Here is a 17,254-nt window from a genome sequence, read left to right as displayed (position 1 = left end):
TTTACTTAACCTCTCTGGATTTCATTTCCTCCTCAGGAAAATGAGGGAATGATGCCTCCCTTACAAGGTCATTGTGAGGATTACATGGGATGCTGTATATAAGGGGCTTCTCCCAGTGCCTGGCTGGCTCTGTAAGAGTTGGAACCAGTTGTTGTGAGTCTTATCTGCCCAGAATCCAAGGAGGACAGCTGACCCGACAGGATAGCCCTGCCTCCCGAAAACAGGGATCTCATCTCTAAAAGAAGTGGGGGGTGGGGGGTTGAGGGCATCTGTCCCTCACCTGTGCAGAACACCGGGATGGGGCTTCAGGGGGATGGGAGAGGCTGCAGTGCCCCCGCCTGCCCCCGCCACTGGGCACTGAACAGCGTCAGCACACAGAAGCTATGGGAGGCCGCGGGGCCATGCAGATGGCACACAGACTCCTTCAGAGAGGGTCACGGCAGGGGTAGGAGAAAGATGGGGATCCCTGTGCAGTCTGTATTCAACCAAGAAAGGAAAACAACATTTGAGCAGGCCTGGGCTTTGGGATGGTGTAATTATTTCAATATTGTTTGCGGTACAAAATAGTCTATGGTAGTGGGGATCTTGCCGTCTCAAGAGGTTTAAAAATATTTCCACTGGAAAACACCATCTTGCTTCGAAGAGTCTAGTGTTTTCTCATTCTTGATTTCGGGGACTCCTAAGCTGAGGGCAGGGTTGGGGGGTGGAGAACACAGCTCCTGTCCCCTGGAAGACTCCCGTCTCAGGGAAGGGACAGAGCCCTGTCCTAAGAGTTCACGGCAAAGTTTCCTGCAGGGCGGGGACTCTGAGCCAAGTTTGCAAGGGGTCAGATAGAGGGCAGGGAGGGCGCCTGAGACAGGTTGGGCAGAGGATTCTTGGAGGAAGTGCCCACCTGCTGTGGCCTGGCCTCAGTGTGGCCTGCTGTGCTGTGCTCTCCCCCAGATTCTCCACTGTCCCCTGCTGCTCCCCCGCTGCATCTCCAGAGCTGCCCCTGTGCTGGGCCCAGGCCCAGCCACCATGACAGACACGCCAGTGGAAGAATCCCTCTTCCAAATCATCCACTGCTACCACCAGTATGCGGCCCGGGAAGGGGACTTGGAGACCCTGTCCCTGGAGGAGTTGAAGGCCCTACTCATGGACAACGTGCCCCGCTTCGTGGAGACCTTGGTGTGTGGGGTCTGAGGTCGGGTGGGGATGAAGTAGGGGGTTGGTTGGGGGGTTAGAAGTGAGTGGTGAGAGTGCAGGTACAGCTGTCTCCCAAGAGCATTTCCACCTAGGGGAGGGGGCTTGAGGGAGGGTGGAGGGCAGGATCTGCGGTGGGGGGAACATGGCCCAGCCCAGCCTTATTTTCTGTCTTTCCTTGTCCTGAAACTTCCTGCCTGAAACTTAGTCCTAACCCCAAACCTGTTTATTCTTCTGCCTGACCTGCTTCTGGCGAGAACGGGTCCTAAATCTTCCCTCTGCCCACAGGCCAGTTCAATCAGCGCCTGGCCCCAGGACTGCCCTTCTCCTGGGGTTTGCACAAGCTGCTCCCCGCTTCCCCCCGGAACCCAGGCTGGGCTCAATCACCCTCTGCAGGCCGGTGCATCTCCTCTGTCATCAGGCCCAGCCCCATGATTACTAGGCTCCTTGGGGACTGCAAGGCCAGCGGAGTGTCTGTGGGGTGCTGCCCTCGGCCCTCAGTGCCCAGCCCCGGCGGGGTCTCTGGACTGTTATGTCCAGAGGACTTCAGGTCGTGCCCGACTCAAGGCCCTGCATTCCAGGAGAGGCACCTCCTCTGGTCACTTCTTGTGTCCCCTGACTGCCTTTGGAAAACATCAGAGGAGACAGACTTGCCCTGTTTATTGGAGTGTAGCCATGAGGATCACTAAGGCGGGGGCTAGGGTGGCTTTTTAGTCCCTGTTTCTAGGGAGAACTTTTTCTTTCCAGGGCCAGTTGTTTATGTCGTGGGGCTGGGCAAGGACCCTCTGACCCTGCACTCGGGGGCTCACAGGGCAGACATAGCAGCCTGGGCAGGGGGCTGAGATGAGGGAAGCCGGGGTGAGCCCGCCCAAGGCCGTAGGCTTCCAGTTTCCCGGGTCAACCAGCTTTGCAGAGGAGATAAGATTATAAGTAGATGGTGGGGCAGTGGGGGAGTTGGAGGGGGAGACCTGCCATGAGGATGAAGGTCGCCCCCAGGCCCACAGCTGCTTACGGCTGCAGCGACGTCCTTCCTGGAAGCTTTCTGAGAACGTCACGCCGGCTCCCCCATGCCCATCAGCCAAAGCCTGTTGAAAGCTGCCTCACCGACACTGCCGAGTGCTCCACCTTGTCCTCACCTGCCCTCTGACCCCTGGCTGTCCCTTCCACTTCAAGTGTTCCTTTCCTCCCTACACCATCCCCAGTTCTCAGCCCTGAGGGCCACCTCCTCTGGGACATCCTGGCCAGCTCCGGGGCCCACGGCTCTGGCCTTTCCCTTGATCTACCCCTTCCATAGGTGACATGGGCCCAGTGTCATAAACAGTTCCTGGGCCGGTTGCCACAGCATGCAGACATGTGACCCTGCCTGGTGCTGGCCCTGCAGCAGTGCTGGAGACGCAGACACGAGGGGCAGTGGGCTCTGCCCTGGGAGCTCCCAGTGTGGAGGAGGTGGGCACAGCTCTCCACCCCGAAGCCCCTGGGCTGGGCTGTCCCTGCAGGGGAGACAGGCTGAAACAGCCTCCGATGGTGGACGAATGTGGATTGTGTTGTGGGGTGTGCAGTCAGCCAGCAAATGGAGCCCTGCCCGCACCCTCTGTCTCCCATGCAGCCCCAGGTCCAGTTAGCTGAGGTGCCCACCATGCCGCTGCCTCTTTGGCCGGATTCTGCCGCATAGGCTGTCCTGGCCACTGACTGTTTGAGTGAGGAGCTATGTTCTGCAAGCCCGCTCCAGGCAGGGTCAGGCCACAGTCCCCCACCCTGTCCTCCCACCGGCAGGCAGCGGAGGGCCTGGCCATTGCTGCGGGGCGATGCCTGGGTGCGTGGTTGACCCTCTGTCCACCCCTCAGGGCCGGAAGGAGCCGTACTCCATCATGGAGTTGTTCCGGGTGGCAGACAAGAACAAGGACAACTGTTCTTTGCTTTGAGGAGTTCCTCTACCGCTTGGGCAAGCTGCTGAAGGACTACCATCCGCAGTAGCACCAGCAGCTGTGCGCCAGGCACAGCGCCCAACAGACTCTATCAAGGGGAGCACAGACAGCCTCCCCACAGGGGCCAGCTGTGGAGCAGGTGCGACCTGGCTACGGGCAGCTGAAGGGACAGCTCTGCCGTGTGTGTCTGTGGTAAGGACAGCTGTGAGGGAAGAGAATAAAGCAACTTCGTAAACATTTCGGGATGTTGTTGAGTTCCCGGTTCCGGGCATCTGCTCCAGGTCCAGAAAGAGGAGGTTTGGTCCTACTTTGAGGGTCATCCGCTTTGGGTGAGAGACAGCCCCTGCCCCCAGGAGCCCCTGTCTGAGCAGAGAGACAGAGCCCCTGCCCTCAGCTTTCAGTCTGAGAGCAAGGAGTCTCTTCTTTTGCGGAGCTGGCTCCTTGACAAGGAAGCCAGGCCTCACCAGTGATGTTCTGATCAGTCATTCACTACACATACATGACTGAATACGAGTTAGGAGGGCAGAAGTTCTTCCAACTTCAAAAGAGAGTCCCAACAATGGCGCAGCAGCCTGGGCCTGGGAAGGGGCCAGGACAGGGAGGGGAAGATGACACTGGTAACTGACATCAGGCCAGTCTGGGAGGGAAGATTGTGAGGTGGGTTTTTCCCACTATGAGTTAGAGATGGGGTCAAGGGCAAAGCCAGCAATGCAGCCTTTCAAAGGGAAGAGTGGAGTGGGACGTGGGTGACTGTCAATCAGGGAAGGCTTCCTGGAGAAGAGGAGGGTTTGGTGTGATTTTTACTAAGAAAAAAATGATGAGGGATGCGGGTGTTTTTCTGAATCTGGGCTATTTGTGACTCCCTGATCCCTCCCTGCTGAGACCTTCCCCTGCCTGTTTCTGCGTTGTTTGTTTTTGTCTCTCCCTGGGAGCCCACGAATCTGATGCAGAGTCTCTTGGGGAGGTCTCCTCCGCCTTTAGGCCCTGCTGGGTCCTTCTTGGCAGGTTTATTCTTTGAGGATGGTCTGAGGACCCACGTCCTGAGTGCATTGTGATAGAAACGATGAGTTTTAGAGGAATAATGGATAATCATCTGTGTTGCTCCCCTGTGCAGATGATTGGGGGTGTCATCTAAGGGACTTGGTTTGGTTCCCTTTGCCAACTGGGTCTGTGAACCAAACATGGGGTGCAGGGCTCTGCAGGCCGAGCCAGGGACCTTTGTTCCTGGTCAGTGGAGCTTGGAAGCAGGCCTGCCATGGATGCCCGTCCACGCTTGCCAATCCCCAGTGCTCGCCTTTTAAAAGTCAGCAGCCCCCCTCCCCCATTTCCGTCTGGACTTCCCCTGTGGAGGTGCCTGTCCTGCTGCATGGAGGTGTGTTGCTGTCTGTGTCCTCCGCCAAGACAGGCACCACGTCCTGTCGTCTCCGTGTCCCGCACAGGGCCCGGCATTGTCACACAGAGCGTGCTCAGGGAGGGAGTGATGCAGGGATGGTGCCTGCTGATCGGAATCCCATGATCCAGGTCTGTGTTGCGTCCTGCAGGTCGCTTAGTCACGTCCAGAGACTTGGAGACAGTTGGCCTGGTGACTCAGGACAGCCTTGCCCCAGGCCCAGGTGGGTCTTCCCTGCCTGTCTCACCTGAAATGTGTTGTGTTCTACAGGCTTTGAGTATGAAGGGGCGGCTCAGCCCATTCCTCCTGCCCCTCCCCGGAGGGTTTCTCCACCGACCCTGTGGGCTCTCTCCACATTTCCTTAGCCGCGGGCAAGAGCCTGGTATTGGGACACACAGCTGGGACTGAGTTGTTTCTTGTAAACAGGTCTAGGTTCCGCTCCCCAGTGGTTGCCCCATGTCTGTCAGTCTGATTACAGGAGCTGCCTTTTCCCCCATGTGCTTACCCAATTCCTGACACCCTCTCCTGCCTGGTCAGCTCAGCCTGGTCCTGTTCTCCTCGAGGCCCCCAAGGCTGCCTGTCCAGGGGGAGCATCTCTGGGGGCAGCATTTCATGGCCTCGCTGGTCAGCAGGCTCCATGGACAAGCACATGAGGCTGGAGGGGGTCATGGCTCATGTCTCCCTTGCTGGACCTGGGGCTTTGTTTTCCTTCCTTTCTGGATGAAGAAAGCTGTCTCTACAGGGACATTCTCAGGGGAGTGGCTTCAAGGCAGGCATCTCCCAAGGGGTCTGGGGTCTGGGAAAAACATCATCTTCATCAACCTCACCATCACCCCCCTTGACAGAGGTCAGCGTGAGCTCCATGCCGGGCTAGTGAACAAAGCCGAAATAGAATCTCAGAAAAAGCGACCCTGTTGTTCTAAAGTGTGCTTTTTGGCACCTAAGCACCAACACGAAGCAGAATGCATGCCCAGAGGACCTTAGGTGACTCCCCGTGCCTCAGTTTTCTCATCTGTCACATAGGGATAATTGTACCTGTGATGTCCATTTCACAGGGTTATCAAAAGAGTTAGTGGAGGTAAAAACACTTTGAAAATATGATGCGCTATTTGGGGTAAGATGGTATTGTGCCAGGTCATATAGAAGGGGCCTGGCAAATAATAGGTATGCACCAACTGCTTGACCATTGGCTGAAAACGTGTCATATTAGATGTCGGAAACAGCCCTATTTTCCTGTCAAGAGGTTGACTAGCCAAGGAAGGTAGACTGCATTTGGTTGACGGATCTATATCCTGTCTTGTTCCCAAAACCACTTAAAGTGGCTGGGTATGACAAAGGGAATTTTTGCATTGGGTAAGGGCTAGATCAATGTTCAATTTTGCATTCACTTATCCCCTCAGTAAGTATTAACTGAGCCCCTAGTAGGCACCAGGCCCCGGGATGTGATGTGGTTTCTGCTCTAAAGGGGCTCCCAGACCTAAAGAAAAGACAGGCAATAAACAGATGAACCCTAATACAGCAGGGCAAATGCTGTGATGCAGAAGGGTTTGGTAGCATGGAGGAGAGAAGAATTAACTCCGTGTTGATAAGGGTGGGGGAAGGAGAGTCAGGGATGGATGAGAGCAGATGGTGCCTGGGCTGGGGCAGGAAGGATGAGGACGACTTTAATGGCAAAGAGACATTCCAGGCAGGTGCAGAAAGTAGATGCTGTCACAGCGGGTCATAAGCGCCTAAGTCCTTTGATGCACCAAATGTTGTATCTCTGTGGGCCTCAGCTTCCTCTTCTGTAAAGTGGGAATTATGATAGAACATAACTCATAGGATTACTGTGAGGATTAAATGGTCTAATGTAAGTAAAGCACTTGCAATGATTCCTGGTGTATGGTAAGAACCCAGTAAATACTAGCTATTATTTTGCTATTTGTTCTTATTGATTGTTGTTGCTGTTATAGTATATGCCAGGCACTGTGCTGGGTCCCAGGGAGGCAGAGGTGGATGAGCCAGTCTGGGTCCTCGAAGGTTCACAGCCCAGCTGGGGAATCAGAAATATTTACAGAGCAGTAATCACGCTGTACACTCACACAGTGCTTGCTTACTATGCGCTGCTTTAAGCACTTCACACATTTTTTGTGTGTGTGTAAACTTTAATTAAAATATAATGCAAATTAATGAAAGCCCACAAATCATAAATATTTTTCATCTATTATTAATCCTCACAACAACACTATCAGGTAGATTTTATTTTTTTTAGGTGGAAGCGTTTCGAATTTTAAAATATTTTAAATTGTGATAATATACAAATAACATAAAATTTACCATTGTAACCATTTCTAAGTGTCCAGTTCAGTTGTGTTAAGTGTACTCACGTTGTTGTGCACCCAATCTCCAGAACCCTCATCATCTCGCAACTGAAACTCTGCACCCAATAAACAATAACTCCCGCCCTCCCCCTCCTCCTAGACCCTGGCAATCACCATTCTACTTTCTGTCTCTATGAGTTTGACTACTCCAGGTACCTCATATAAGTGGAATTATACAGTATTTGTCTTTTTGTGTCTGTCTTATTTCACTTAGCATAATGTCCTCAAGGTTCACCTATGTTGTATCATGTGTCAGGACTTCTTTCCTTTTTAAAGGCTGAATAATATTCCATTGCATGTATATACCACACTTATTTATCCATTCATCTGTGGATGGACACTTGGGTTGCTTCCACATTTTGGCTATTGTGAATAATGCTTCTGTGAACATGGGTGTACAAATATCTTTTTGAGACTGCTGTCAATTATTTTGGGTATATACCCAGAAGTGGAATTGCTGGATCATATGGTAATTCTGTTTTTAATTTTTTGAGGAACCACCATACTTTTTTCCACAGTGGTTGCACTATTTTACATTCCCACCAGCAGTACACAAGGGTTCCAATTTCTCAACCTCCTTTTCAATACTTGTTATTTTCTGTCTTTGTTGACAGCAGACATTCTAATGGGTGTGAGGTGGTATCTCATGGTGGTTTTGATTTGCCTTCCCTAATGATTAGTGAGGTGGAGCATCTTTTCCTGTGATTATGGGTCATTTGTATATCTCCTTTGGAGAAATGTCTATTCAAGACATTTGCCCAGTTTTCAGTTGGGCTGTTTGTTTTTTTTGGAGTTGAGTTGTAGGCTTTCTGTATTCTGGATATTAATCCCTTCTCAGATATATGATTTGCAAATATTCTCTCCTATTCTGTAGGCTGAGGGTAGACTCTATTTTTAATCTCTACTTAATAATTGATGTAACTAAAGCACAGAGAGGGTAAGTAATTAGCCCTAGGTCACACAGCTATAAAGTTAATGACAAAATGGAGCCCAAAGGGCTGTAGAAACATGGAGAGAGAGGCTAATCCTATCTACTTCCCCTAGGAGGCGGTGATGGCCTAGGCCTTGGGAGAGCACAGGGTAAATATTTGTTGAATGCATGAAGGAAGGAGAGAGGGGAGGAGTTTTCTCAGCAGAGTCATGTTCTTGTCAGATCACACTCTGGGAGCCTGATGCTCTGGGATCCGGTCTGGGCTTTGACACATCTGCACTGGGAAACTCTGGAGGAACCACTTCACCTTCCTGGGGGCTTGACTTCTGTGTGTGTAGACTGAGTGGGCTCTGCCCCGCCTTCCTGATAGGCATGTTCTGAGTATATTAATAGGTTATGTGAGTCTGAAGGGCTTTGTAGCAAGAGAAATGCACCACAAATCTTCAGTGTTGGAAACCAGTTCATCTGAGTGGCATTTTGTTGGGTGGGAGAGGGACTTGGTCCTCCTGAAATGGGAGGGAATTGGCCACCTCCTCTTCTCCTCCTGGACACGAAGCACTTCTGGCTTCTCCAAAGATGCCCTCCTTCTCCCACCCCCACCCCTCATGGTCTGGTTCCTCTTCAGCCCAGGCTCCTGGGGTCAGAGGCACACGATCATCCCAGAGAGGGTTGAAGGGTCCCTGCTGTTCATGCAGAGGCTCAGTGCCTCATGCATACAGTGGGACCCCAAGCCAGCTTCCGTCTCCTGGGCCACAGTGCACCCCCAGCTTCACAGAGCAGGAGCGTTGTGAAGGGGTAGGGGCAGCAGCAGAGAAATTGATTTAGGCCTTCGCAGCACATGTCCCCACCAAGTCCAGCCACACACAAAACAACAGTAGAAATACTCCACCTTTCATTACTAAAATCCAGCAGCCATGACAAGTGTTCTTAACCTTTCAGGGGCCTTTGGACCCTTTTGAGAATGTGATGAAAGCTATGGAGGAATGAGCTTATACTCATGCACTCAAAATGATGCACTCAACTTCAGTTCCACTTCTGAGATGCACAGACTGGCCACTAGCCATGGGAATAGCCACAGCAACCGTGGGAAGGACTCAGAAGTGGGCATCCTGGTTGACCAAGCCAGGGGTTGCTAGCAGCTTACAAGAGGAGTCCTCACCATGCCGTCTTCCTGATTTCTCCTGCTGTGCATCCCTGCCTGGCAAAAACCTTCCTCCTTCTACCTTTCCTGTGCTCCCCCCACACCGCTCCAAGCTCCGCATCAGAACTTTTCATTCTGTGCAGTGATTGCCCCACTCACCTTGTTGGGAAACCAGAGGCTGTAGCAATCCTCAAAGGGAGCAGCTGCCTCTGAGTGGTCTGAGGTCCTGGGCAGCTGGCCAAGCCTCGTTGCTATAAAAGGGAGCCGACACTCAGCCCTGCATATCTTTTGTCAACTCTGTTTTGGGGAGGCCTGGTAAGTGGAACTGCCCCAGTCTGTCCCACACTTTGGGCTTCCCCTGGGGAGGGCTGAGGAGTGCAGCAGCCTTCTCTGAGGAGGGGAGAGAAAGCTTGGGGAGGTCTGGACTGAGTCCAGGGCTCCCGGAAGAGAAGCGTGAGCCAGGGCTGAAGAAGGAGCCGGGTGCTCTAGTATTTTTGGGTGAGGGCACGTTTGATTCCCAAGCTGGGCCCTTCCTGGGAAGCGGCTGGGGGCATGGGGAGAGCTGGCAGTAACTGTGTGTGTGTGTATATATACCCTGCTTCCTTCCACATCCTCATCCACGTCGTCCCCCACTTCCCATCATAGCCGTAGCCCTATGCTGGGTTTAGTTATCTGGATGGTACCATCCAGGGCAGAGCCATCCCTTGGAGTATGAGCCTTCAGAGTGTCCCCCTAGGCACCCTCCCCATGTCGGGGTTGCCTGTGTGCTCTGTCTTCCAGGTAGGGCAAATCCTTGGACACTATGCTGACGGACCTGGAGACTGCCATGAACTCCCTCATTGAGGTCTACCACAAGTACTCCCTGGTGAAAGGGAATTACCACGCCATCTATAGGGATGACTTGAAGAAATTGTTAGAGACGGAGTGTCCTAAGTTTATGACGGTGAGGAGGGGCTGGGTGTGGTCGGGGTTCTCTGCTCGGCTCTGATGACGCCCTGGGTCACTGGTCCCTGGCGTTGCCCTGTGCAGACAGCCATGCCTCAGGTTCCCTGAGATCTTTACACCCTGGCTTCTTTCTCTCCAATCTTCACAGAAAAAGGATGTAGGCACCTGGTTCAAAGAGTTGGACATCAATGAGGATGGTGCACTTAACTTCCAGGAGTTCCTCTCACTGGTAATAAAGGTGGGCCTGGCAGCCCATGAAGACATTCACAAAGAATAACAGAGCTATAGAGCCCTGGGTCTGGTCCCCTGGACTTATCCCCTCAGAGTAATAAAGTAATTGATACCTCAGGCCTCTCTTGGTTTCTTGCTTTTCTCTTGCGGAATGAGGCTCCTGGGGGTTGGAAGGAGGGTTGGAAAACCCAAGGAAGAAAAACAAACCTCTGTTGCCTCCACTCCCCATCTCTCACGAGCCCTGTGTGCTTACTGCTTGTCACCTTTCTTCCCCGTGTTCTCCCTAAATGATTCCCAAGGCTCTTCCAGCCCCACGGTCCTGAGTCATGGGTTCCATTGACTTAAGGATTCTACAGAGTCCAACACACTATAGCTGTTGATTTTCCTACTTGTTCCCAAATGGGTGATATGAGAACAGGGTGACGTAAGGAAAGCTCATAGTGTTCTCTAAGTTGTAATTTCCAGCTAATTATCTTAGATGTAACTTTTAGGAAATCAGGGAGATAACTATGTAGAAGTGTGTCTCTGTGTGTATGAGAGAAAGAGAGAGATTGATTCTATGTGTGGTGTGAATTTAGGTGGTTGCTTAGAGTTCTAACAAAGTAACACTAATAAGCCCCCTGGCTCTACACTTGTAATTTCTCCTTAAGAGATTTTGGAAGCTTTCCTTCTCTCTCCATTCCCAACCTCCTCCTAACTTGATTAAATAATAAAGGAATGGGCAGATAGGCTAATACATTAATAAAGATCAACTCAAAGAATAGGGTACTCAAATGCTTCCCTTTGGGTTGAATGCTTTGGTAATCAGTGACTTATCTAAAATAATCTCTCCATCATTACTCCGGATTTCCAAGGGTCTGGGGAAATGGGAGCGCCAGAAGATGAATGGGCACCTCTCACCAGAACCCAGCTCCCAAGTTGAGTTTCCATGTTGTGCCTTGGGACATTTTCTGTTGTCCCCACTTAGGTGATGGGGCGGTGGTGTTAGTAATGGGGAAGGGGGTTGGGAGCTGTCACCAGAATCTCTACACCAGGGGTTTTAACTTGGTCTACGGTACATCTCTGGAATGGAATCAAAGTTGAATGCATCATTTTGAGTGTATATGTATAAACTCATTCCTCTGAGTCTTTCACTATTTTTTTAAAAATATTTATTTATTTATTTATGGCTGCATTGGGTCTTCGTTGCTGTGCGCGGGCTTTGTCTAGTTGTGGTGATGGGGACTACTCTTCGTTGTGGTGCGCAGGCTTCTCTTTGTCGTCGCTTCTCTTGTTGCAGAGCACGGGCTCCAGGCGAGTGGGCTTCAGTAGCTGTGGCACGTGGGCTCAGTAGTTGTGGCTTGCGGGCTCTAGAGTGCAGGCTCAGTAGTTGTAGCGCATGGGCTTAGTTGCTCTGCTGCATGTGGGATCTTCCTGGACCAGGGCTCGAACCCGTGTCCCCTGCATTGGTAGGCAGATTCTTAACCACTGCGCCACCAGGGAAGCCCTTCTTTCACTATTAAAAAAGGGTCAAAAGACCCCTAAAAGGTTAAGAACACTTGTCATGGCTGCTGGATTTTAGTAATGAAAGGTGGAGTATTTCTACTGTTGTTTTGTGTGTGGCTGGACTTGGTGGGGACGTCTGCTGCTAAGGCCTAAATCAGTTTCTTTGCTGCTGCCCCTACCCCTTCACAACGCTCCTGCTCTGTGAAGCTGGGGGTGCACTATGTCCTGGGAGACGGAAGCTGGCTTGGGGTCCCACCGTATGCATGGGGCACTGAGCCTCTGCATAAACAGTAGTGGTCCTTCAACCCTCTCTGGGATGATTGTATGCCTCTGACCCCAGGAGCCTGGGCTGAAGAGGAACCCGACCCTGAGGGGTGGGGCTGGGAGAAGGAGGGCATCTTTGGAGAAGGCAGAAGTGCTTCGTGCCCAGGAGGAGAAGAGGAGGTGGACAATTCCCCCCCATTTCAGGAGGAGCAAGTCCCTCTCCCACCCAACAAAATGCCACTCAGATGAACTGGATCCCAATGCTGAAGATTACTCACCCCAGATCACAGGGCTTTTCCTTTGTAGTAGACTTTACTTATATAGAAATGCAAATGAACAGGGAAAGGTAACAGCTTAAACCCTTATTCACTGACCAAGGCTTTAATTACCAACCAGTTTTATTATCAGCTAACATATTAGTGAAAATGTTTGGCAGCCAGCAGAGAACTAAGACTGGGACATAAAATGGGATGGGGGGGGTGTCTAGTCATCAGATATGGAGATGGGCTCCTTCTGGGCAAGCGTGGGAAGGCTAGGGACAAAATTACTTCCTTTTCATCTTTCCTGAAGGATCACTTTATCTATTCCCCCAAGCAAGTGCTTCCACCTAATTCAGGAGTGTGAACCCACCCTCTGCGTTGAGGAAACTCTCATGCAGTTCTCAGAAGCACCTTTCAAGTTGAGCTGCTGGCCCAAATGTGGCCCAGGCAAAAAAAGATGGGAAGGGTTGGTAGCGTTCATCAAGCAGCATCCCAGGCTTCGCTCAATATTTAGGGAATATCATGGGTGAATGCACAAAAGGAGAGAGCAACCTGATTCTGCCTCTCAGTTATCCACATTGGTGGTGGTGGTGGTGGTGGTGGTGGTGGTGGTGGTGGTGGTGGGGTGTGTGTGTGTGTGTGTGTGTGTGTGTGTGTGTGTGTGTATCTGAGTGTGGGTGAGGGGCAACATATCCCAGTGCCTTTCTCTCTCCTTGAAAATGTGTTGTTAGACTTGCTGTTAATGGATCCTTTGGGGGAGATTTACCATTATTAACTGTTTGCCATTAGCTGAAAGTCCAATGAGTCTGCTTTCTCTGAGTCCTCTCAGAGGACCATGCAGAAGGTAGCCCAGAGTGCCCTTTGGAGTTTCACCATAAGTGATGGGCCACTGGTTGTGAAGAATTGCATTGACCTGGAGCTATCAAATGGTTGATACCCAGGCTCATGGTTGGACATGGGAGGTGGCCCAGCTGGCACTGGCCACCTGGAGAATGAGGTGGAGGTGAGGGAGGCCATCCTTGGAAGGTCCATGGAGTAGGCAGGCTTGCAGATGGTAATTTACGAGCAAGGCTGTGCCATTACAGGACCTACTGGGCAGAGTCAGACGGGCTTGTAGCACAGCGCAAGATAATCTGGTTTCCTGTTTCCCCAGCTACAAAAGAAGAACAAGGCGGCGGGAAGTTGAGAAATAAGTGGTGTAGCAGGAAGCCTCATGCAATATTCGAGCCCACAAAGGAGATGTTGGCTCACCAACTGAGGCAGATCTGGCCACTAAGACTTCCGGGGCCTTAGAGTATGACCTGTCTGAAATCCCACTTCTCCACCCAAGACTCCTGACTTCAGCCAAGTGTCTCACAATTGTGACAAAAGTCTTAAAGAGCGTGGGGAATATCTGGAATTGGGCAACTGGCGTCCAGCAGCTGAACACAGAGCTTATTCCAGTGGAAAAGACTTCCCCGTACATCCCTCCACTTGGGAGCCAGAATGATTCTGGTCGGGTCCAGATACCAGCCTATCTTCTGGCCTCCTGACCTAGGGAATTCATCCTAATTTCATAGGGGCTGAGGAGGGGAGGGAAAGCTGCTAACACTTACTGGGCTCCTTCTAGTTGTTGGTGTGAAAGGAAAAAAATCGCCTCAAACCTAGAGAAAGACAAACTGGTGATTGCTTAGATCTCATGCTAGAGATCTAAGCAATCATGCTTAGATCTATTGCTTAGATCTCATGCTAGAGTCTGCCTGAATTGAAGCAAGTCCTTGCTACTTGTTAACCTTCTATCGTCTGACACTCTTGGGGAATGTAACATGGTCGGCACAGTATATTTGATTAACAAGTCACGGTGGATAAAGAAGTAGGCAGTTTACATCTGCTTGATGGGGTAATATGATTTTATAGCCTGGTAGAGATGTTAAACTCCTGTTTTAATTTTTATCACCCTATTGAAAGTTAAAAGAGTCATATTTTAAATTACGAATCTTACTTAGGCATTCCTTTCCTGAATGTCTTTATGTATTCTCAAATATTCTTCAAACCAGCTTTAAAAACCTTCTTTGCTGATTCTCTCATTAATGAATTCAAACAAGAATTTTGACATGGGCCCACTATATTTGTTGATAATTTTGCTTTTAAGCACTAGACTTTGTGATAGCTTATCCTGTAACAATCTTATAAGACACGTAATTATTATTTCCATTTTGCATATGAGGAGATTCCGAGAAGTTAAGAAACTTGACAGAATTATTAATCTGGCAAATGTCAGAGCTAGGATTAGATCTGTGGTTGTCTCCAGATGAGAAACCCTGGTTCAGACATGAAAGCACTTTCTTCTAGCTGATTTCCATCCTGTGAGTGCAGAGGGCCCGCCCTTCCTCTGCTGGCCTTTCTGGTCTCTTTGAGGACCAGAAGGGTGAGGACCCCCTGAAGGGTCTCTGCCATCCAGGGGTGAAGAGCAGGGCCCCAGGTGCCAGAATGAACTTCTCTCTTGGGCCTCTTTCTTCTGCCCAGGAGCTCACCCTGCCTTGGGGCTGAATTACTGTGTTTTTTTTTTTTTTTCCTGGTATGAGCAATCCTCCAGACAATGACTGTAGAACAGAGGATTGACATTTTGAGGTCTGTAAGCTCTTAGGGTTTGTGCCTCCTTCTGGGTTGGGGACCTTCCTTCCAGTCTTAGGAGTGGTGGAAATTCTCATGTGAATAATTCTCATTTGCAAAATCACAGTCTGAACTGGCTGCTAAGATCAGGGCATAGACTTTTATGATCTGTACCCATTCAAATGATCTGTACCCATTCCTCTTTCTTTGGACAGAAACCTCCTCTTCTTCCTCCTGAATAGGCCTCATTAGCAGCAGAAAGCATGGGACTATCTTACAGCCAAAGCCAGAGGCTCTGCATCAACCTAGCCCAGCAAGGGCTCCATCCAGTTCAACTTGCTCAGCATCTTGTTTTGCTATGGCACATGTTTCCCGCCCTGTGCTTTCTAGAGCAAAATATCTAACCCAGATAGGATGCTCCGGATTTCTTTCCTGCTTTGGTCCTAGAAGCCTCAATGATAATGTGTATCTATTAAGACCCAATCATAAATGTCATACTTAATGGAGAAATTTATCTCTTTTTTTTGAAGTATAGTTGATTTACAATGTTGTGTTAATTTCAGGTGTACAGCACAGTGATCAGTTATATATACATATATATCGATTCTTTTTCAGATTCCTTTCCTTATAGGTTATTACAATATATTGAGCATAGTTCCCTGTTCTATACACTAGGTCCTCGTTGATCATCTACTCCATATGTAGTAGTGTGTATATGTTAATCCCAAACCTCCAACTTATCCCTGTCCCCCATTTCCACTTTGGTAAACCAAAAGTTTGTTTTCTGTCTGTGGGTCTGTTTCTGTTTTATAAATAAATTCATTTGTATCATTTGTTTTTAGATTCCACATATAAACAATATCATATGACATTTGTCTTTGTCTGGCTCACTTCACTTAGTATGATAATCTTTTGGTCCCTCCATGTTGATGCAAATGGTACTATTTCATTCTTTTTTATGGCTGAGTGATATTCCATCATATATATGTACCACATTTAAAAAAATTTTTTTGAATATGCTTTTTTCTTTAAACATCTTTATTGGAGTATAATTGCTTTACAGTTGTGTGTTACTTTCTGTTTTATAACATAGTCAATCAGTTATACATTTACATATGTCCCCATAGCTCTTCCCTCTTGAATCTCCTTCCCTCCCACCCTCCCTATCCCACCTCTCTAGGTGGTCACAAAGCACCGAGCTGTTCTCCCTGTGCTATGTGGCTGCTTCCCGCTAGCTATCTATTTTACGTTTGGTAGTGTATTTATGTCCAAGGCACTCTCGCACTTTGTCCCAGCTTACCCTTCCCCCTCCCCGTATACTCAAGTCCATTCTCTAGTAGGTCTGCATCTTTATTCCCATCTTACCCCTAGGTTCTTCTGACCAATTTTCTTTTTTTAAGATTCCATATATATGTGTTAGCATACGGTATTTGTTTTTCTCTTTCTAACTTACTTCACTCTGTATGACAGTCTCTAGGTGCATCCACCTCACTACAAATAACTCAGTTTAATTTCTTTTTATGGCTGAGTAATATTCCATTTTTTATACGTGCCACTTCTTCTTTATCCTTTCATCTGTTGATGGACACTTAGGTTGCTTCCATGTCCTGGCTATTGTAAATAGAGCTGCAATGAACATTTTGGTACATGACTCTTCTCGAATTATGGTATTCTCAGGGTATATACCCCATAGTGGGATTGCTGGGTCGTATGGTGGTTCTATTTTTAGTTTTTTAAGGAACCTCCATACTGTTCTCCATAGTGGCTGTATCAATTTACATTCCCACCAACAGTGCAAGAGGGGTCCCTTTTCTCCACACCCTCTCTAGCATTTATTGTCTGTAGACTTTTTGATGATGGCTATTCTGACTGGTGTGAGATGATATCTCATTGTAGTTTAGATTTGCATTTCTCTAATGATTAATGATGCTGAGCATTCTTCCTTGTGTTTGTTGGCAATTCGTATATCTTCTTTGGAGAAATGTCTATTTAGGACTTCCGCCCATTTTTGGATTGGGTTATTTGTTTTTTTGATATTGAGCTGCATGAGCTGCTTGTATGTTTTGGAGATTAATCCTTTGTCAGTTGCTTCATTTGCAAATATTTTCTCCCATTCTGAAGGTTGTCTTTTTGTCTTGTTTGTGGTTTCCTTTGCTGTGCAAAAGCTTTGAAGTTTCATTAGGTCCCATTTGTTTATTTTTATTTCCATTTCCCTAGGAGGTGGGTCAAAAAGGATCTTTCTGTGATTTATGTCATAGAGTGTTCTGCCTATGTTTTCCTCTAAGAGATTGACAGTTTCTGGCCTTACATTTAGGTCTTTAATCCACTTGGAGCTTATTTTTGTGTATGGTCTTAGGGAGTGTTCTAATTTCATTCTTTTACATGTACCTGTCCAGTTTTCCCAGCATCACTTAATGAAGGGGCTGTCTTTTCTCCACTGTATATTCCTGCCTCCTTTATCAAACATAAGGTGACCATATGTGCGTGGGTTTATCTCTGGGCTTTCTATCCTGTTCCATTGATCTATTTTTCTGTTCTTGTGCCAGTA

At 49.0% G+C, this 17,254-nt stretch overlaps 2 protein-coding genes across 2 annotated transcripts; both read left to right on the top strand.

Annotated features, from left to right (window-relative positions):
• Nucleotides 1–1,017: 1,017 nt before the first annotated feature.
• LOC307197732 (protein S100-A15A-like) lies at nucleotides 1,018–3,303 on the top strand (the record flags this gene model as incomplete). Its single annotated transcript, XM_079943984.1, is given in 4 exon segments — nucleotides 1,018–1,167; nucleotides 3,027–3,089; nucleotides 3,091–3,153; nucleotides 3,157–3,303. Coding segments are annotated over 4 exon segments (423 nt in total).
• Nucleotides 3,304–9,165: 5,862 nt separating this feature from the next.
• On the top strand, nucleotides 9,166–10,222 carry S100A8 (S100 calcium binding protein A8). The gene is made up of 3 exons (XM_079922899.1): nucleotides 9,166–9,244; nucleotides 9,710–9,872; nucleotides 10,023–10,222. The coding sequence occupies exons 2-3, from the start codon at nucleotides 9,732–9,734 to the stop codon at nucleotides 10,149–10,151; spliced, it is 270 nt and encodes an 89-aa protein (XP_079779025.1). The 5' UTR covers nucleotides 9,166–9,244; nucleotides 9,710–9,731; the 3' UTR covers nucleotides 10,152–10,222.
• Nucleotides 10,223–17,254: the final 7,032 nt, after the last annotated feature.

The sequence above is a fragment of the Stenella coeruleoalba genome (genome assembly GCF_951394435.1).
Source record: "Stenella coeruleoalba genome assembly, chromosome: 1".
Taxonomy (NCBI): domain Eukaryota; kingdom Metazoa; phylum Chordata; class Mammalia; order Artiodactyla; family Delphinidae; genus Stenella; species Stenella coeruleoalba.
The sequence above is the reverse complement of the archived record's forward strand: the minus strand, read 5'-3'. Positions and strand labels throughout refer to the sequence as shown.